This window comes from Crotalus tigris, unplaced genomic scaffold (assembly GCF_016545835.1).
Source record: "Crotalus tigris isolate CLP2741 ecotype Arizona unplaced genomic scaffold, ASM1654583v1 scf7180000024307.1902530, whole genome shotgun sequence".
Taxonomy (NCBI): Eukaryota; Metazoa; Chordata; class Lepidosauria; order Squamata; family Viperidae; genus Crotalus; species Crotalus tigris.
Window position 1 is genome coordinate 1,129,314 of NW_024100479.1, and position 21,351 is coordinate 1,150,664.

Consider the following 21,351-nt stretch of genomic DNA (forward strand, 5'->3'; position numbering starts at 1 on the left):
GAGGCTGAGGAACCCTTGCAGGGGAGAGCTGAGGAGTTTGTTCAGTTTCTTTCAGACAAAATCGCTCAGATTCAGAGGGACCTGGACTCCGACTGGGCAGTGTCAGCCGAGATGCCGGGGGCCGGTCTTAGTCATGTTATCTGGAGTGAGTTTGAGCCTGTGACCCCTGATGAAGTGGACAAGGCCGTGAGGGCGATGAATGCCGCCATCTGTTTATTGGACCCGTGCCCCTCCTGGCTGGTTTCTGCCAGTAGGGAGGTGACACGAGGCTGGCTCCAGGCGATAATCAATGCCTCCTTGATGGAGGGGTCTTTCCCACAACCTTTGAAGGAAGCGGTGGTGAGGCCCCTCCTCAAGAAGCCTTCCTTGGACCCAGCTGTTTTGAAGAACTTTCGTCCTGTCTCCAACCTCCCCTTTGTGGGGAAGGTTGTAGAGAAGGTGGTGGCGTCCCAACTCTTGCGATTCTTGGATGAAACGAATTATCTGGACCCTTTTCAATCTGGTTTCAGGCCCGGCTACAGCACTGAGACTGCTTTGGTCGCACTGACCGATGACTTCTGGCGAGCCCGGGATAGGGGTCATTCCTCTATCTTGGTGCTTCTTGACCTCTCAGCGGCTTTCGATACCATCGACCATGGTATCCTTCTGCGTCGTCTCGGAGAGGTGGGGGTAGGCGGCACCGTATTGCGGTGGTTCTCCTCCTACCTCTCTGACAGGTCGCAGTCGGTGTTGGCGGGCGGACAGAGATTGACCCCTAGGCGCCTCGATTATGGGGTGCCTCAGGGCTCGGTCCTGTCCCCCCTCCTTTTTAACATCTACATGAAACCGCTGGGTGAGATCATTCGGCGACACGGGGTGAGGTATCATCAGTATGCGGATGATACCCAATTGTATATCTCCACCCCGTGTCCTTTCAGTGAAGCAGTCGACGTGATGTGCCGGTGCCTGGAAGATGTGAGGGTCTGGATGGGGGTGAACAGGCTTAGACTCAACCCTGACAAGACCGAGTGGCTCTGGGTCTTGCCCCCCAAGGGTCACCCTGATGGTCCATAATTAGTCCTGGGGGGGGTAAATTTACCTCCCTCAGTGCAGGCATGCAACTTGGGTGTCCTCCTGGACTCACAGCTAAATTTGGAACAACATCTATCGGCTGTGGCCAGGGGGACCTTTGCCTAGGTTCGCCTGGTGCACCAGTTGCGGCCTTATTTGGACCGGGAGGCTCTACTCACGGTTACTCATGCCCTTGTCACCTCAAGACTGGATTACTGTAATGCGCTCTACATGGGGCTACCCTTGAAGAGCGTTCGGAGGCTGCAGTTGGTTCAGAATGCAGCCGCGAGAGCGATTGTGGGTGCACCAAGGTACACCCACATGTCATCTATCCTCCGCGAGCTGCACTGGCTTCCTGTGGGTCTCCGGATGCAATTCAAGGTGTTGGTTGTCACCTTTAAAGCCCTTCATGGCTTAGGACCAGGTTAGTTACAGGACCGCATACTGCCGCATAGTTCCCCGAGACCGGTGAGGTCCCACAGATTGGGCCTCCTTCAGGTCCCGTCGGCCAGACAATGTCGGCTGGCGGGCCCTCGGGGAAGGGCCTTTTCTGTGGTGGCTCCGACGTGGTGGAATCAACTTCCCCCCGAGATTTGAACTACTCCCACCTTGCTGGCCTTCAAGAAAGCCATTAAAACTCTCCTGTTCTGGCAGGCCTGGGGTTGATGTCCCCAGGGGGGCCGGGATATGATTGGGACATGCTGTATGAATGCACTCAATTTTATTGTTATATTTATTGTTTTAATTTTGTACGCCGCCCTGGGCGGCATATAAATTTTATTAAATAAATAAACAGTTCCTTGACTCGGGTTGTGCCTTGTGAACTATGGACTTTTCTTGCCTTGTGAACCCTCTTGTACTATGGGTTTAATTTTGCCTTGTGGGTTTATTTTGATTGGGAAACTTTCAAGGGCCTTGTGGGCTCATTGGCCATTGCTCTGTGAACTAGCATTGGTCTGCTTGTGGCTGGATTTAACTGGGACAGTTCTGGGTTTTGGGTGAAGGGAGTTGTGGTGGAATATTAGTAAACTCACTAAACCAAAGTTACGTGTTTGAATGGGTGGGCGGGATAGCACACCATGTGACAATATCAACGATTAGACATCCCAAAGGTTTTAATTTAGCCACGTCGTAAATACTGTTAGTGCTTCAAGTATCCATAGCTCTTCCTCCTTAGAATGTTAAGTGCCATCCAACCCAAAGGGTCCATCATCCAGTATCATATCATAAATCACTTTACATTGTCTGGTTTTCATAGTAGAATATAGGAGGGGGTTAAAATTGCCTTCTCCCGCCGGGGTTCAGATGATGCTTTTGCTATTGTCACTAAAGTGATCATCTTCCTGTAGTGTCTTCCTGTATTACTGCTGCCCAACAAGGATGCCTGTCTGTATTAGACAGGTAATTGGCTTCATACCTTGGGTTAGCCTGCTATTCCTGGCATTCTTTGCTCATCCCTTCCAGGAACAAATCCTCTGCCTTGATGAATACTTGAGAGGGAGTTTTAGGAATGCAGACTGTAATAATACTGTTTTCGAGCATGTGTGTTAATGTTCAAAATGAAATATAAGAGTTTCACCTAAGGAGATAGCCAAGATCAAAATCCTCAGGAAAACATTGGAAGTTCTTTAAACAGTTACAAAAGAATACTTTTATAAAACAATGCATCTATTTATCGTAGAAAGAACATGGAATGAATATGTATAAGACAACACCAGTGTCAAAAAAATTGTGAGACAAGGATTTTTTTAAAAAAAGTGGAAAGCAAAATTTAATAAAAACAAGGGAGGAGGAAATACTCTGGCTAATCAAGCAAAAATGGAATTTGAGGGGAAATAATGCATTAACTCAAATAAAGCAATGAGGAAAATGCTGCAACCTCTACAAAACAGCACTATAAAAAAAAAAATCCTGAAAGAGCATAGGGAGTTAAAAGGGATATGTCAGCCCTTCAGGTTAGCCTAAACAGACAACTAAAATCATGAGTATTAATACTTCCTTTATTGTAAAATTACAGTAACAGAAGCTTGCCAGTCTGAAAGCACCTCCCCTGCCTTTACTTTCAAGAGAACTAGGGAAAGTGCCTTTCGAGATACTTTCTCCATTCCCATTCCTCCTCTGGATTCAGATTTCATTTGTCAGGCCATTGTCTGGACCAGAGGTAGGGAACCTTGGCTCTTTTATGACTCGTGGACTTCAACTCCCAGATTTGTCAGGCCATTGTCTAGACCAGGGGTAGGGAACCTTGGCTCTTTTATGACTCGTGGACTTCAACTCCCAGAATTCCTGAGCCAGCATAGCTGGGAGTTGGAATTCTGGGAGTTGAAGTCCACAAGTCATAAAAGAGCCAAGGTTCCCTACCCCTGGTCTAGACCAGTGGTTCTGAACCTGGGTGATATTGCCCCCCAGGGGGCGATTTCATTTTTCGGGGGGGCGATGGAGTGAAAAGTGGCAACGCGGGGGTGAAGGAACGAAAAGGGGGCGATATGGGGGCGATGGAGCGAGAAGTTTTGGGGACATTTTTGAGCCTTCCCCTGCGGCTCCGAGCCTCCTCCGCCATTTGCAGAGAGAGACAGAGACAGAGAGGGGCACTGGTGCCCCTCTTTCTCTCTCTCTCTCTCTCTCTTTCTCTCTCTCTCTCTCTCTCTCTCTCTCTCTCTCTCTCTCTCGCGGATTTGCCCCCTCTCAGGGCTCCTGATTGGCCCTGTGCCTGGGTGCCTTGCTCCCTGGGAGAAGCGTGGCCAGGAAGTCCCTTTCCCTGGCTGGCCCCGTCCGTGGTGCACATGGCCGGGGAACTGCACAGGGAAGCCCGGGATCCCCACTGGGAGCAGCCTGCCAGAGCCTCAGCTGAGCAGGCCAGCCTTCCCGCAAGCTGCGGCCCTGAGGGAGAGCAGCCCCTGCGATCCCCAGCCACGGGACCATTGGCCCAGCTGGCCGGGATGGTGTGCTGGAGTCCTGGCTGCTTTGTCGGCGAAGAATGTGAGGTGAGCAGAAGATGGGGGGAGAAAAAGAGAGGGGGAGGCATTTTCCAACCAGCAGCGGCTTCCTTGCCCTCCTTCTCCTCCCCTTCTTCCTCCTGCTGCCCCCCCAGGTAGCAGTCCCAGCTGGGGTGGCGGCTGGTGGGGGCATCACTCCCTGGGCGATGCTGGTAGGTCGTGGATCGCTGGGAGCGCCTCACGGTACGGAGTGGCCCCAGATCCTCCAGCACGACGGACCTACTGGCAGCATGGGAGGCTCCAGTGTTGGTCCTGGTGGGAAGCGGATCATTGTTCCGGTTCCAACCGAGGACGCCGGCGGCGCGGGAGAAGGTTTGGCAATGCAGCTGACGGGGGGCATTCCGTGGATGTCCCGCGACTTAAACCTTTGGATGCCAGCGGCACAAGGGGAGGCTTGGTGATGCAGCTGACGGGCGGGGCATTCCACAGACGGCCCGTGGCCCCGAATTGAGCCCGGGGACGCCAGTGGCATGTGGAATGGCCTGCCAATGTGATCGTGAGCCGGGGCCTCCCCGCAAGCCCAGCGGGCTGCGGAGCTGAATGCCTCCAGCTGTGAGGGGGTCTTCTGCCTCCTCCCCCCCCGCCCCTTCGGCGCCCTCTGCCTTTCGTTCTCTCTCTCCTCACCTGGAGAAAGAAGGGAAGAAGAGGAAAGAGAGAAAGAGAGGGAGAAGGGAAAGAGAGAAAGAGAGAGGAAAGAGAGAGGAAGCACAAGTGCCTCTCTCTCCCTCTCTCTCTCTCTCACACACACACACACACACACACACATTGAGTGGAGGAAGAGGACTGGCAGACCAAGGGCAGAAAGAGGGAGAGAGGGGGAGAGAGAGAGAGAATGAGAGAGAGCTTTTTGACATCTAAAATGAAGATAACACTGAAGATATACATACATACATACGTGTGTGTGTGTGTGTGTGTGTGTGTGTGTGTGTGTGTGATGCAATCTTCGATCTCCGGGAAGAGTATACTCCTTTATTACCTTTAAGAGTATACTCCTTTTTTACCTTTATATATATATATATTTGTTTTCTGAGGTTTTCGCAGGTATTTGTATGTAGGTCTTTGGTTGTTCGGGTTTTCTTGTATTTGTAATGTTTCGCAGTTGCAACTTGAGCCTGCTTAACGCCCCTAGTTGGGGGCTGCAAAGCAAAAGAGATTATAAAAAGTAAAACTGCAGTATAGCAGTTAAAAAATGTCAAGGTGTAATCAATTAGACATCTGTCTGAAAAACTTCCTGCATATACTCCCTTGACTCAGCTGGCAAAGAGGGAGGAGAGCCTGTGGCTTGGTGGTTAAATCACTGCCTAGTATGTAAACTGCCCAGGTTCGAATCCCATAAAGGGTGTGGCTAACTGACGAGAGCAGAATGAGCTCGAAATGGCCATCTTAGTCTCCCAATTTAATTCTTTAATTCTTTGTCAGAAAAAGAAATTTGTATTTGTAATGTTTCGCAGTCGCGACTTGAGCCTGCTTAACGCCCCTAGTTGGGGGCTGCAAGGCAAAAGAGATTGTAAAAAGTAAAACTGCAGTATAGCAGGCTCCCAGTGTTTTGTTTTCAGTGGTCATTACATTTAAGTGTCTTGAATAAATAAGATAATAATGAAATACATGTATCACGAAGTTTGGGAATAAAGTGACGGGTGGCACCAAAATTTTTCACACAGTTGAGATATGGGAAAAGGACTGGAAATAAATTATTTGCATCATATGTCCTGATGACAATTTTAAAGAAAACAAAAAAAAGGGTTTGCATAAATTGAAGAATTATTTTCTATGTTGTGATTGAGAGGTTATGTTGGAGGAGGGGGGCGATGACAACTTCCTCATTGGCTCAAGGGGGCAATTCATTCAAAAAGGTTAAGAACCACTAGTCTAGACTCTAGACCATGGGTGTCCAACCTGCATTAAGTGAAGAGTGAAATTGTCTTGTGCCACATGTGTGTGTGTGTGTGTGTGTATTTGTATACAAATAACAAACTTCCTTTATTTTTTAAATATTTTCACTATAATCTTGAAGGGCTGCATTGCTTGCTATCCATTGGCTGCAGGTTGAACACAGCTGGTCTAGGCTGTGGTTCTTCCTTATATGAATATGTGTTTCCTTGATTTAATAAAATTTTGGAATACTGTATAGCAGTGGTGGCGAACCTATGGCACTAGTGCCAGAGGCGGCACTTGGAGCCCTCTCTGTGGGCACGCACGCTGTCGCCCCAGCCCCGCCTCACCTCATAGCCCCCTCCTCACCAGCAGCCCCCCCGGAGAAGAGTCACCCCTGGGTGTGGCCCGTGCGGAGCTGCACAACGAAGCACATGGCAGCTGGGTAGCAGATGATGCTGCAGGGTGCGGGTGGAGAGCGTGACCACCATGGCACTGCAGGGCCGCCTGGGCAATCTGAGGTACGTCGTGGATGACCCTGAGGGTGGGCAGGGTGAGGGCGGAGCAGGGCGGGAGCGGGCGGGCGGAGCGGGGGCAGGCTGGTTTTTGGGCACTTGGTCTCTAAAAGGTTTGTCATCACTGCTGTATAGCATTCACTAATTCAGCAATACATTTCTATGCAAATAATTAGCATTTTGAGTTTTTCAGTACATAATGTAAGAATTTCAGCCAAACATTATGGTTTTTAGTACTAAAAATGTATTGATGAGCAAGTGTTAAATAGTATTTAGCAATAGCAATAGCACTTAGACTTATATACCACTTCATAGTGCTTTACAGCCCTGTCTAAGCAGTTTACAGAGTCATCACATTGCCCCAACCATCTGGGTCCTCATTTTACCAACTTTGGATGAGGCTGAATCAACCTTGAGCTGGTGAGACTTGAACTGCTGGCAGCGAGCAGTCAGCAGAATTAACCTGCAGTACTGCATTCTAACCACTGCGCTGCCATGGCTCAATTTAGGCTAATTGATTATTCCTTATCCTATTGAATTCCCCACTAAAAGGAATATAAAAAATTAAATAAATTGTAACAAGCTTTACATTCATTTCTTTTTAACATGTTTACAGCAAATTTCGTAAAAACTGGCAAGCCAAATATTAGACTAAAAATATGTACTGTTTGTATTTACATATTTTGATGTATAAAAGTTACCAGGTTTTGATACCACATTTTGTTCCTCTTCAAACGGTAAAACTCAGCAGTTGACACATTCTGCAATTGCATTCAGAGGCTTGTCATCACATACTCTTCTAATCTTGTATGCAGTAAACAGTTCTTGAAGAACTTAAATGTCATCTCTATCAGTGTACTTTGTTTTCTGAAAGTTAAGATTACAAATACACTTTATGCAAGGTTTCCTCTTGAATTGTTAGGATAGCCATCTGCAAAATCTGTTTTTGGTGACTGACAAGTAATCACTGACAAGTGATCTGCAAAATCTGTTTTCGGTGACTGACAAGCAAGCGATCATGTTCACTTTTTGCTACCTAAGCTATATTCTGGTTTTTCAAATTTGTGAATCTTAGGCAAGGTTATGTCAGAATCCATTGTTCTCTCTTTATCTACCATAGACAAAACAGCAAAGTTATTTGTTATTGTGATAGGGTGTCCCAGTTTTTATTTAAAACTTGTTATCATAGGCTCACAGTGTCCTGTTATATAAATACAATTATGAAGCAATTTGGAATTCGTATCTATGCGACTGTGTAGATAGATACACATCACTACATCTATTTTTCGCCCTTCATATACCACAGTTTCTAAATGGTAGCCTATTGGCTCCAGTAAGTTGTACCTATTAGCGAAATTAGCATTAGTGTGAATCTTTGGGAATGGGAAATAACATAAAAGAGGATTTTCAATACATATGAAGGCCTGCTTTCTATTAAATTGTCTAAGCATTGTTCTGGAAATTTAAGACTGCCATTACTGTGTAAACAAAGAACAAATCTAATCTTGTTGGCTGTATTTCTGATTTATCTTGCTCGCTGATTATATAGTCAGTTGTTTTTCTTGTGTCTTACCTCCTTACTACATTATAAAATAGCAGCCTAATGATAACTTTTCAGGTCATGAAATGCACATATTTCTATGCTTTGTTTTTACAGACACAGGAAGGGGTATCAGAAATTAATGTTTCTGTTTTATTTAACCATATGGGTACTCCTCAAAGTGGCAGCATAAAGGCTTAACTAAATTTTCATTTGTATCTTTGAAATACATGCTCTTTCTTAACCATGGTATCGTGTCTTTCCACATTTAGTATTCAGAGTGTCTTCCAGACATAAAAAATAAAACTAAGGGTAATTTGAATCAAATATACATAATAAAAGACCAACTAAAAAACAAATTTAGTAATGGAATAATATAGAATCAATCATGTTAGTATTCTACAACATAGGAGAAATGGCATTCTAGCTAACAGCCCTGTGAGAAAGAAATAAACATGTTGGAATTCCATCTCTCCTGGCTATGATGGTGACCCATAAGTCTGGACTTCCCTCCTCACAGCGGAATAGGACAACTTGGTCCGGCCAACTCACCGTGGCCCACTTCCTGCGGGACAATTCAACAATTCAATTTAAGGATTTAAAATAATTTTTAAAACATTTTAATTTTTGTCATTCACATTTCATTTTGTCCCTCCTTTTGCATCCTTTCTTTAATGATTCTATTCTACCATTTCTTCGATAATAGTGTTATAGGATAGGACAGGACAAAACACAATAAAATAGATCAGGGGTCTTCAAACTTGGCCCTTTTATGACTTGTGGATTTCAACTCCCAGAATTCCTTAGCCAGTCACGCTGGCTGAGGAATTCTGGGAGTTGAAGTCTACAAGTCATAAAAGGGCCAAGTTTGAAGATCCCTGGAATAGATGAACAGCTTCTTTCTTATTGGTGGAAACTTATCCATGAAGGGGCTAGATAGAGATTTCTAGAAGAGTTTTCAGAGCCTTGGACAGTCTTTTTCTTATATCTTTATTTATTCATACAATTTATAGACCTATACATTATGCAGATACTACATGAGAAGTAGGAAATAATTGAACATTGCCTGATTTTTATACTAAAGAAAATACATTATTTTAGTAAAGGTAATTTGGATAAAAATTGAATTTATATTGTTTACAATTATTGTCCTACAGCATAGATTGAAATTATTTTTCCTAAATATGGCAGTATTAAACATTTAAGTGAATAATATATTTTTAAAATATTGTTTAAAAAGCGGGCCTGCATTCTATAATGGTAATTGTGTGGCTGCAGTTTTTGTGGATTAATCCCGAAACATGTTGACACTGATACCAAAAGTAGATATTAATGTAACTTTTTATATAAGCTTGAACTCACTGAGACTTAGATAAATGCAAATAGAATTACAACCTAAAGATCAACAAAATGAGGAGATAATTATTGAAATTATTTTAGATACTCCATGGTCCAATCTTAGAACATAATCACAATTGAATTACAGAACTTTGAAGTGCTTTTATGCTTTTATGAGCTAAAAAGCTGTTTGGAAGAGTTCTGATCTATTAATTGTATTACACATTAAATTGAATGAAACGTGTCTATTCTTTTTTATAATCTTTAGAACTGAACAAAATTGATGGGTTAGCATTTCTTCGACCAAAGTGTTCAAGAACATCTTTTCTTTCATTATAATTTCATTTTGTTTCTTTTAAGACTGATATTGAAGCAATATCTGGACTCGGTCAATTGGACTGTGTCCCTTGTTTGTGGCAAATGAGGCTTTGGATACCTTTTCGTCCCAATTTCCGTTCTGAACTTTTTGAACTTTGTCTGCCATAAAAGAGAGACTGTTCAAAGAAGACAAGTGGCTACCTTTCTGAGTACAGGTTGTTGTTGTTGTTAATTGCGAAGTCGTGTCCGACCCATCGCGACCCCATGGACAACGTTCCTCCAGGTCTTCCTGTCCTCTACCATTTTCTGGAGTCCATGTTCAAACCGGTCAGTCCTTGAAGAGATCAACCCCGACTGCTCTTTAGAAGGCCAGATCCTGAAGTTGAAACTCAAATACTTTGGCCACCTAATGAGAAGGAAGGACTCACTGGAGTACAGGTAGTGCTTGACTTACAATTGGGACCAGAATTTTCATTGCTAAGCAAGCCAGTTGTTGAGTGACTCACACCTGATTTTATTGCCATTCTTTTTCCATGTTTGTTAAGCAAATCGCTCAGTCCGTAAGCAAGTCTGGCTTCCCCCGTAGGCTTTGCTTGTCAGAGGTTGGCTGAGGAAGTTGCAAAGGGTGATCACTTGACCCCAGGATGCCGCCATTGTTATAAATACATGTTGGTTGCCAAGCACCTGAATTTTGATCCCTTAACCATGAGGAACATTGCAACTCCCACCTTGCTGGCCTTTAAGAAAGCTATTAAAACTCTCCTGTTCCGGCAGGCCTGGGGTTGATGTCCCCCGGGGGGGGGGGATTCGATTGGGACATGCTGTGTGAATGTATTCATTTTTAATTGTTGTACTTGTTGTTTTGATTTTGTGCGCTGCCCTGAGTCCCTAGGGATTGGGCGGCATATAAGTTTTACTAATAAATAAATAAATAAATAAACGGTTGTAAGTGTGAGGACTGGTTGTGTAGGTTACTTCTTCCAGTGCCTATATAACTTTGAATGATCAGTAAATGTACGGTTGTAAGTTGAGGACTATCCATAATGTACTCTTCATTTCATTTATATTCCCAAACAAGCCATTTACTGTAATGTAATCTAGTCTAGCTTGTTTCAGCTATACTTTCAATCCCTTTTTTCAGTAGTTTTCCTTCTAAGGACACGTTCCTTGTCAAGTGAAATCATTTTTTACTATTTGGATTTCATTGGGATCACGGTCAACATGTGGACACTCCAATCTAAATTCATTTTGAAGTTCAGACTCATTGCCTTCACTGGAATATCCAGGCAATGAGTCTGAACTTGACAGGGTTTGGCATACCAGAGCAGTTTTGGTTTTCCAAGCCCAGGAATTAAAATCACAAGCAAATTGTGCTTGCCTCTCCCCGTTTAACGCATATTGAACTCCTTTTAGTCAAGACTAACAAGTGCACCTACTAAAAGGGTTTAACTTTTAGTTATAGCCTTTGTGCTGCTATAAAAATAATTGAATGTGTTTAGGGAGAAAGGAAAATTATTTTCTGGGAAGGCTATATTTCTACAACCACATAGTAAGAGGAAACGAAGAATAACATTTTTGTCAAGATAAATTTGTGACATCGGCATGTAGAGTTTTCCTCTGTGTGTTTCTGATAAGCAAGAGATTAATAATTACATTCTCTCAGGATTTTTTTTTTCATGTTTAGATGCAGCATTTCAAAAGATGCTATTCACCTAACTTGCTTTCACAGAGCCTGATAGTTCAATCATGGAATATGAAATCAGGGGGAATCTATAGACAATAAGCCTTCTATAGCCATACCCCTTTATCATAGTGTATCCTTAAATCCTAATGTACAATGTAAAAAATAACCTAGTTAGAAATTGCATGGCACTACAGGGAGGAAAGCACCTGTTTCTATATATCCATACTCTTCAAAGAGCATCTCTCTGCTGACTAGGACTTTTCCTTTGCTAGCCTTCAGATAGCATACTAGAAAATCAAATATGATGTATTTTTGTGGTACCTGTAACTCTCCATGGCTTCTTTAAACCATAAGTTTTAAGATAGATAGATAGATAGACAGACAACTGAATCACTCATTTTACCTTCCAATTATATATAATGTACTTATATTTTACCATGCATTCTCCAATGTTTCAGACTATTTTAAAATGTACCTTTAACAATAGGCCAGCTTCTCACACTGACCAGAGTAGAGCTGATATGGATCTAATTGTCTAAGAATTGCTTCCTTTGGAATGTTTGCAGTATTCTTTCCCCATAAATCACAATGAGAGACCTATCTTTTAAACAATGGAGGGATCCCTATCAAACAAAATTTCTCACTCTATCTGGATGGAGGGCTAAGTAAGATTATGAGAGGCCAAGCTAACTTGAAACATTCTACTGCACCAGTCAGCATAGAACTTCAAGATGATTTAAGGGATCTTTAGAAATATCTATGAAGGGTCAAACCCTTCTGAAAATGTAGGGCTATTTACCTAGTTTTATACCAGCTTTATGGAACATGTTGCTAATTCTTTACTTGCAGCTTATGTCAGGAATGGTATTTCCGACTGAGTAGTATAACAATCATTACCAAAAGTAAGTAGTTAATTACGCCATATGACATTTGCTTGTTATTTTTTCATGTGATAAGTAACTTGCACATTAACACTCTCCTAATGCTTACATCTGAATATAATTTTACGTAAGTGTTAGTACCATAATGGCATGCTAACTAGGATGAGATGTTAAGTAGAGGTTTGACATTTCATGAATTTTGGATGAAAAACTTTCTGTTTTTCTACATTTGATTTAATTGGACTTTTTTATACTACACGTATTTTCTGTTTATAGTTTTATCCCTTGTCTGCATTTTATGAATTGATTGAGAGCAAACTTATAAACATTACTTTTAAATTTTGAAACAGATAATTTTGTTCAATAATAAATTGATATATTATGTAACTAATTATTAATATAATCCTAGAAACAAAGATTCTCTTTGCAACAAGGTATCACCAAAATTCTGATACAAACTGAATGTGGTTATATGTTTAGCAATATAGGCAATGTCACTTTTAAATCCTTGTCTGTTGTATGTTGATATTCAGGATGAAGACAGTTGTGAAAATGGCATGCCTAAGGAGTTTTAAAAGATGCAGACCGCCTGATTGAAAATGGTACTTCTATGTTTTATCCAATTCAATTAGGAAAGTAAGTACAAATTAATATTTCCAACATATACATTGCACATTTATATCAGGAGTCTTTATTTGTTATTATTTAGCAGATTCAGAAGTCATTATAGTTACAGATATCTATACCAACAAGATAGTTTTTGTGCCATTCATGAATAACAAATTCAGTGAAAATCCTCACACTTAGCAGTGAAATGTTCTCAAGGAAATGGACAACAGTCTCAAGAAACTGCTTCTGTGCCGGTATGCAGATTTGTATCATAGCAACTTCAAGTTATTTAAGAAATGTTCCCTTTAAACCAGTGGTTCTCAACCTGTGGGTCGGGACCCCATTTGGGGTCGAACGACCATTTCAGGGGGGGTCGCCAAACAATGCAGTCTGCCATTTTTTTCCCCTTTTCCTTAGCTGTGCTACTCCCTTTTATTCTATTGGCTTTTGAAAGCCAGTAGAATAGACTCTCTTGAATAGAGTCTAATTCTATTGGCTTTCAAAAGCCAATAGGAATTGTCCAGGCTGTCTCTGCCTTGCTGAGCCCGCCAAAAGTCCCATTCTGCAAACGGTGCTGCACCAGTTCAGTAGTCCTCGACTTACGACCGGTTGAGTAGTCCTTGACTTACGACCGGTTGGGGGTCGCGGCATTAAAAAGGTTGAGAACCACTGCTTTAAACAGAGCAGGAAAGGCTGCTCAAAGTAAGAGACCTATCATTTCATTTAATGTGTAATTTAAAGCAAATAATTCAATACAGGAATAATGCATTGTGAACACAATGTTATTTTGTTTGCGCCTTGATTAAAGTAATGTAAATAGTATAAACAAATTATACTTTGTATAATCTGATTTAGCAGTTAACCATATAAATATTATGTACCATTAAAAAACTGAAATTAGAAAGGAGAAATTCCTGGGAATATGTATGCCAAACAAACAAAACCCCAAGAAAATTTGACTACATAGATTAAATTGTAAATTTATTTTTAACAGTGCTGCACAATAAATTGATTTTATTAGTTTAATTGAGAAAAAAAAAATAAAAGTACATAATTACAATACATGTATCTTGTTCATATGTTGCTACTAACATTGGCTCGGTAGACCACCAAGTAACTGAGGCATAGGTTTATCCTTCCAATGCTGAAGAATAAGTAATTTAATTGTAAATAGGACAGCAATGGCCCACTTTCTTTCTTCATGCAAAATGAATGTAGTTGAAAAGAATATTAATATCTCAGAAAAAGAACCAATTTAATGTAGTGGTTAAAGCATCTTGCTAGAAACCCGAAGACTGAGTTCTAGTTCTGCCTTCGGCACAAAATCAGCTGGGTGACTTCAAGGTAATTACTCTCTTTCAGTTTAGGAATTAGGCAAAGGCAAACCACTTCTAAAAATTTTTTTCCAAGAAAATGCAGATTTGTCCAGGCAGTCTCCAAGAATCAGACATAATTGAATCAAAGGGGGAGAAATGTAGAATACTAAGTCTTGTACCACAATTGGGTTAATGCTTGCAGTAACAGGTAGGATTTATCTTTTAGGACAAAAAAAAATGACAAATTCATAGAAATGTTTCATTTATGACAAAATTGCAATTAACTATAAATTGCATTACTCCATGTAGATTATGAAATAATATTTAAAGACTTGTAATTTGTTTAAAATGTTGATGCTACTATTTTGTTTAGCGTAACAGAATTTTCCTTTCTATCCAGTTAATTTAGCTAAGCATTTTCCTTTATTTTTTCTTTTCCAGTTGCTACTGCGTCATAAGTAAATCATGATTACATTAACTGAACTCAGATGCTTAGCAGATGTCCAGGCATCATTTCACATCTTGAAACCATGGTGGGATGTTTTCTGCTACTATCTTACCATGATAATGCTGCTTGTTGCCGTCCTTGCTGGGGCTCTTCAACTCACTCAGACTAGATTGTTATGTTGTCTTCCTTGCAAGCTTGAATTTGACAATCATTGTGCAGTGCCTTGGCATTTGATTAAAAGCAACATCAACGAATCCTTCACCTCTGCAACACCAGAAATTCAGCCTCTTCAAATCCAGAATTATCTTCATAGGCAGCAGTATTCTTACATTGATGCCGTGTGTTACGAGAGAGAACTTCACTGGTTTGCCAAATTTTTTCCATACTTAGTGCTTCTCCACACTTTCATTTTTGCAGCTTGCAGTAATTTCTGGCTTTACTATCCCAGCACAAGTTCAAGGCTAGAGCATTTTGTAGCCATACTTCACAAATGTTTCGATTCCCCTTGGACCACACGTGCCCTATCAGAAACAGTTGCTGAACAATCTGTGAGGACTGTGCCATGCTCCAAATCCAAAACATTTCTTCCTTCCCCAAGCAACATGGCAGAGCTGGAGAGCAAGAGGCAATCAATGTCCTACTCACAGACCGGACTAGAAACTGCTGGAAGAGAGAGCACGTCAAATGTTCTTGACCGAAGAGAAGGGGAACAAGCAAAATCAATATTTGAGAAAGTGAAGCGATTCAGGGTACATGTTGAGCAGAAAGATGTCATTTATAGAGTGTATCTAAAACAGATTGTGATCAAGGTCGTTGTGTTCATTTTAATAATGATTTATGTTCCATATTATTTAACCTTTATTAACCTAGAAATTGATTGTACAGTTGATATTCAAACCTTCACTGGCTACAAGCGATACCAATGTGTTTATTCACTGGCCGAAATATTCAAAGTGCTTGCTTCATTTTATGTTGTCTTGGTGATTTTATATGGCCTGACATGCACTTACAGTTTGTTATGGATGCTGAGAAGTTCACTTAAACAATATTCTTTTGAGGAGCTGAGGGAGCAGAGTAATTACAGTGATATCCCTGATGTAAAAAATGACTTTGCCTTTATTCTTCACCTAGCAGACCAGTACGATCCTCTATATTCAAAGCGGTTCTCAATATTTCTCTCCGAGGTGAGTGAAAATAAGCTGAAGCAAATTAGTCTCAATAACGAATGGTCTTTAGAGAGACTGAAGAGCAAGCTGGTACGAAATCCTCAAGACAAAATGGAACTTCATCTTTTTATGCTTAGTGGTCTTCCAGATGATGTCTTTGAACTCACAGAGATAGAAGTTCTGACTCTAGAACTTATTCCTGAGGTTAAACTTCCACTGTCTCTAAACCAGTTATCTAATCTTAAAGAACTAAACATTTATCATTCATCATTAACTGTAGAATATCCAGCACTGCACTTCCTCGAAGATAATCTAAAAATTCTGCGTCTAAAATCTGTTGATATGGGAAAGATTCCACGCTGGGTATTCTATCTTAAAAATTTACAGGAACTGTACTTGACTGGATGTTATGTGCCAGAACCCCAGAATGGCTTCTGCAATGAGGGTTTTCAAGACCTTGTAAATCTGAAAGCAATTCATTTAAAGAACAGCCTTTCCCGCATTCCTCAGGTGGTTACAGACCAATTGCCTTCACTGCAGAAATTATCTATTGACAATGAGGGGAGAAAACTGTTAGTGTTGACCAACCTGAAGAAGCTCTTAAGCCTGAGAATATTAGAACTGATCAGCTGTGATTTGGAGCGCATTCCTCATTCTATTTTCAGCCTAAACTATTTGCGTGAAATAGATTTGAAAGAAAACAATCTCCGAACAGTAGAAGAAATTATTAGCTTTCAGCACCTTGAAAATCTTTCTTGCCTGAAGTTGTGGCACAACAAAATATCTTACATCCCTGTGCAAATTGGTACCTTAGCAAACTTGGAACAGCTCTATTTAAGTCACAATAACATTAAAAAAATCCCACCGCAACTCTTTCTTTGCAAAAAGCTACAGCATCTGGATCTGAGTTACAATAAGCTAACCTCTGTTCCTGATGAAATCCAATATTTAGCAAATTTGCAGTACTTTGCTGTGACAAAGAATCATGTAAGTAGAAGTTAATATTTTCTTTAAGTGAATGTTGAAGTATTTTTCTAGATCCTCCTTATTGTTTCCTATCATTTATACTGTACCCATCTTTGACTGAACTCTGATCTATGTTAATGACAAGCAAAATGCAGCTGATATGATTCGTCTCCATTCAGTTTTATTGACATTCTTTCATTTATATGTTTACTTAAGGAGCATAGAGCACACAATAAGATCCCTGTAAACAAGAAGTGGTGTGGCGATTCAAACATTGCTAAACGATAACTCCTAGCATTCTTCATAGTTGGGCCATGTTGGATAGAACTGCCGATAGTTGAGATTCAGCAATATATGGAGGACCATACATCAGCTTGCCTTGATGTAAATAGGATTATATTAAGGAATGTCACATGGTCACATCCTTCATAGTCGGTAAGATTGCTTATGGATCTAGAGAAATGACCTTGACAGAAATATGCAAGAATTGTTACTTAGGTAAAGATGGCTAAAACATTCTTTAACTCATGGGAAACACAATACTATTTTGAAGTGGCTCAGGCAACCATTCCTCTGATTCATTGGAATATAAGAAGGAGGGACAGCACAATCTGCTTTGCAACATTATCTTATTGTAGCATGGTTCAGTAAAGTGTAGCTCTAGTCTTTGTGTAGAGTTCATTGTTTGGTCTACCTAGTGACCAGTTTGATGTAGCAGTTAAGCCCCCAGGCTAAATACCAGGAGACCATGGGGTCTAGTATCACCTTAGGCGTGAAGCCAGCTTGTTGACCTTGGCCAGTCCCTCTCTCAGCCCTATTAAAAAGAAGGCAATGGCCAGACCACTATAAGAAAACTGTAGGGACTTATGTAGGCAGTTCCCAGGAATCAAGACTGACTTGAAGGCAACAAACAGAAACTATCTACCAGTAGTAGGACTGATGGTTGAAGAACTAATGGTGCTCTCTGTGTTTATCAAACGATTCTGTTGTAGAATGCTGTGTCTTTATATCACGTGAAGGTTCCAAAGTCTACAATCATAGACAACCTGTATTAGTGATGGTGCATCTCAAGTCATACAAAATTCTGTGTTTGTTTTGAGAATATAAAGGACAGCATTTCTAAATCTTACTAGTATTCATTCGAAGAGATGATGTACAGGTGCAGAAAGGAAAAAAACATTTTTTAAAAATGTGGTGCTGCTCTGTCTTCTTGTTTTAGTAAGGGAAACTCATTTCCACTAATTAGATTGGGAAGTAACTTTTTATCTATTTTTAGTGATTCAGGAATGAAATCTCAACTCTCTGGTACTTACAAGAAACTCTCTTTCATTAAAAGCTTTTTTTTTTAGCAAGTGTTCCAATTTAATCTCAAATCTTAGTAGCCAGTATCTATGCATTTTCTTTTTCTTTTTTCCTCCTCCTGCCCTTGCAGAAGCCATTTTGTAAAATCAAATTACCTCCTCCTGCCTTCAGTTAGTATTCCCCAAGGGAGGCCATATGAGTAGTGACACTTGCTCATATTTTAGAGATTTGCAGCCGACTACTCAGTTGTTCATTGCAAGTCTTTGTTTGGTAATAGGCTTTAAAGAGTGAATTAGCAGGATCCAATATGTTAGATCTTGAAACATTGTCCCAGGATGCTAGTGAATTAACAATTACATGTAATGTTTACTATTGTGGAATTTATTTAAAAATATACATTTGATTAATGTAACTTCTATATACCTTTGAAAGAGGAAGGAAGGTGTGAATACTGTTATAATTTGAGGGCATTCCTTATACCAGTGTTTCTCAACCTTGACAATTTTAAGGCATGTGGACTTCAACTCCCAGAATTCCCCAGCCAGCAATGCTGGCTGGGGAATTCTGGGAGTTGAAGTCCACATGCCTTAAAACTGTCAAGGTTGAGAAACACTGCCTTATACTATGTTTGCACGGTGCATTTTAAGGACTGGTTTACAAATTGAAAAAATCTTTTTATTACTTGTTTCTTTTAGATTGAAGAACTTCCTGACGAATTATTCCAGTGCAAAAAGCTACAGTACCTTCTTCTGGGACATAACAGCCTAATGCATTTGTCCTCTCGAGTTGGTGAGCTTTCCAACCTTGTTCAACTGGAGCTCAAAGGAAACTATCTGGAGTTACTTCCTGCTGAGCTAGAGGAGTGTAATTCTTTGAAACGCAGTTGTCTAGTTGTAGAAGAATGCTTGTTAAAAACACTTCCCCTTCGAGTATCAGAACATGTACAGATATGCTTGGACAAAGTCTGAGTTTGAGAAAAGTGTGCATGTGGACAAAATCATGGTTCAAAGGAAAATGTACATGAAAGAAGAGAAATACAGGTCTGCCGATTGACTTCAGTTTCCTAATAATAAATCAACATTAAAATTCTAAGCAGAAATACAGACCTGGCAAGTATCTGCATGCTTTTCATTCAAACCTGAAATTAATGTGCAGAAAATTAAGTGGTTAGTGTAATCAGTACTTAAGTAACCGAGATTGAATAACATTATTCAGGTCTAGAAAAGTTTTTTTTTTCTTTTCCATACATGGAAGTTCTTAAATAGTTTGTTGTAAGGACCAACTAATACATTTTTTTCATATCTGTTGATATATATAGAGGGAAGGAGAGGCTATTCATGAAAGCTCTCCTATACAGTACAAAATCTATTTCAGAATTAAATGTTCACTTCTGTTTATGAAACATAGGAGTGTTTCCCCACATAGGCATAATGAAATTTCATTGGGAGCTATGAACTATATCCAGATTATTGTAGCAAAGCTCATGCAATCCAGACTCCCAATAATTTTTGCTGCTTTAACATTGGGGTTAATTATGTATACGTAAAGGAATACAATTGGACCTGATACAAAGGTAAAATCAAATCTTGGAGAACTATGCAAGTGGAAAAATTCAACATGTCACTTTTTTTACCATATTAATATATTGCCTGCTTTCATTAAAAGAAAAAAAGTTAGCGCTTTAATTTTGAGCAACAGTAGATATGTAATATGCAATATAGAGGGCCTCTTTTCTTTTAAAAACCCAGCTATATTTTCCTCTCCCCAATTTTCTGGCCCACCATACTAAGGATTTTAAAGATGTCCCCCAAGTTACAAGTAATGGTAATTTTAAGCACTTAAGAACATCGAGTGTATGAAAAGTTAAATATTTAACGAAAAGCACATGAATCCACAAAGCTTATGTATTTCTCTCTTGTTCACAAATGTCCTTTGAAAAACTAACAGGAGGAACTTTCCTATAACCTCATTCTTTATTTTCACTAAAACAGTAGGAAGATTATTTATACCTGTAAAGCTGAGTCCTAACTAATATTTTCTAACAGAGTTCTACTTTGAAGAACTAGGAGAAATTCTGTGATATCATATTGACTAGGAAAGGAAAAGAGGAGGAAAAATGATGAAAAGTGACCCCTTTAACACACTGTTTCCCTCCTTGGCAAATTGAAAGGGAATGGACTTCAACTCCCAGAATTCTCACCAATGGCTATGCTGGTTATGCAATTCTGAGAGTTGAAGTCCTTATACCAAGGGAATTGCAAAGGTTGGGAAAGTCTGCTTTAACAGAAACCTCTATTAGATTGAAGTCTCTTCTGAGAATGGAAGAGCAATTCCTGTCCAGGGAAGAAAACCGGGATTCAGTCTGTGGTTATTTTGAATGCATTTCAGTCTTGTTTGGGCACATCATCTTTGTTCTGGCTGTGGTACTCTATGTGTGGGGACTTGGGGGAGGGCGGAATTTTGGCTTCCGCTGTAAAAAAAAAAAAATACAGTAACCTGATCGCATGCTTTCAGAGAAAATGAATCTTTTACTTACGTATGATATAGTTTAATAATCCACTATCTTCATCATGTGCCCAATTTTGTGGTTGAATTGAATGAGATACTGGAAAGGTGAGGGGTTTTTTATGAATTTTTGATTGCTTCTTTAAATACAGCACTCTTGTTTTAATGATGCCATAAACTTGAGTTGATTATGAAGTGAAAATTTCTCAATGTTCATGTTATGTCCATCTGAAGAATTACATTCCAAAGAACTTTCAGAGTAACTCTCAGGGAACACACACACATGTGTTGTCATTTCATGGGTTTGATGCAACTCACATTTCCCCAGCTTTTTTAGTTAAAGGTAGAATTTATTATACACGTAGCTTTTTTCCAATGATTTTACTAAGGACAATAAAAGATGATACAAAGTTAAAAAAGTACAAGAAAATGAAAAAGCAAGAAGCACCCCCCTTTTAACAAAGCAACTTTCCACCCTCATCACAAGTATATAAACAGTTTCCCAAACCCTCTCCTCTTAATTAACAAATATAAAACTTTTCATCCCATAGCCCAACTTAATAGGCAAATCAAATAACGTCTTTTTAACCAACGTATCAGCCAAAAGTCAAAAAAGAGCTATAAACTATTAACATTAACATATATAAAATTCAACTTTTCACGTCTCAACCATTAGTTGTAAGCGAAACCCTACATAAAAGCATAAAAAGGTCAAATTCCAACACAGTATATATTTCTCCCATTCAAAATGCCAGCAGTTCCAGAGAAAACTACCCCAAATAGCAACGTTATTATATGCATGTATAGAGGCTAACTGTACTTGTGCAATATCCTGGACCACTTTG

At 40.2% G+C, this 21,351-nt stretch overlaps 1 protein-coding gene across 1 annotated transcript in view; it reads left to right on the plus strand.

Moving 5' to 3' along the window:
- Positions 1 to 20,708, plus strand: part of LRRC8B (leucine rich repeat containing 8 VRAC subunit B) — a 41,045-nt gene extending 20,337 nt beyond the window's left edge. The window contains exons 3-5 of the mRNA XM_039324714.1: positions 12,728 to 12,830; positions 14,561 to 16,720; positions 18,697 to 20,708. Coding sequence (XP_039180648.1) covers positions 14,585 to 16,720; positions 18,697 to 18,969 — 2,409 coding nt within the window. The 5' untranslated portion in view covers positions 12,728 to 12,830; positions 14,561 to 14,584 and the 3' untranslated portion in view covers positions 18,970 to 20,708. The remainder of the gene's footprint in view (positions 1 to 12,727; positions 12,831 to 14,560; positions 16,721 to 18,696) is intronic.
- The last annotated feature ends 643 nt before the right edge of the window (positions 20,709 to 21,351 follow it).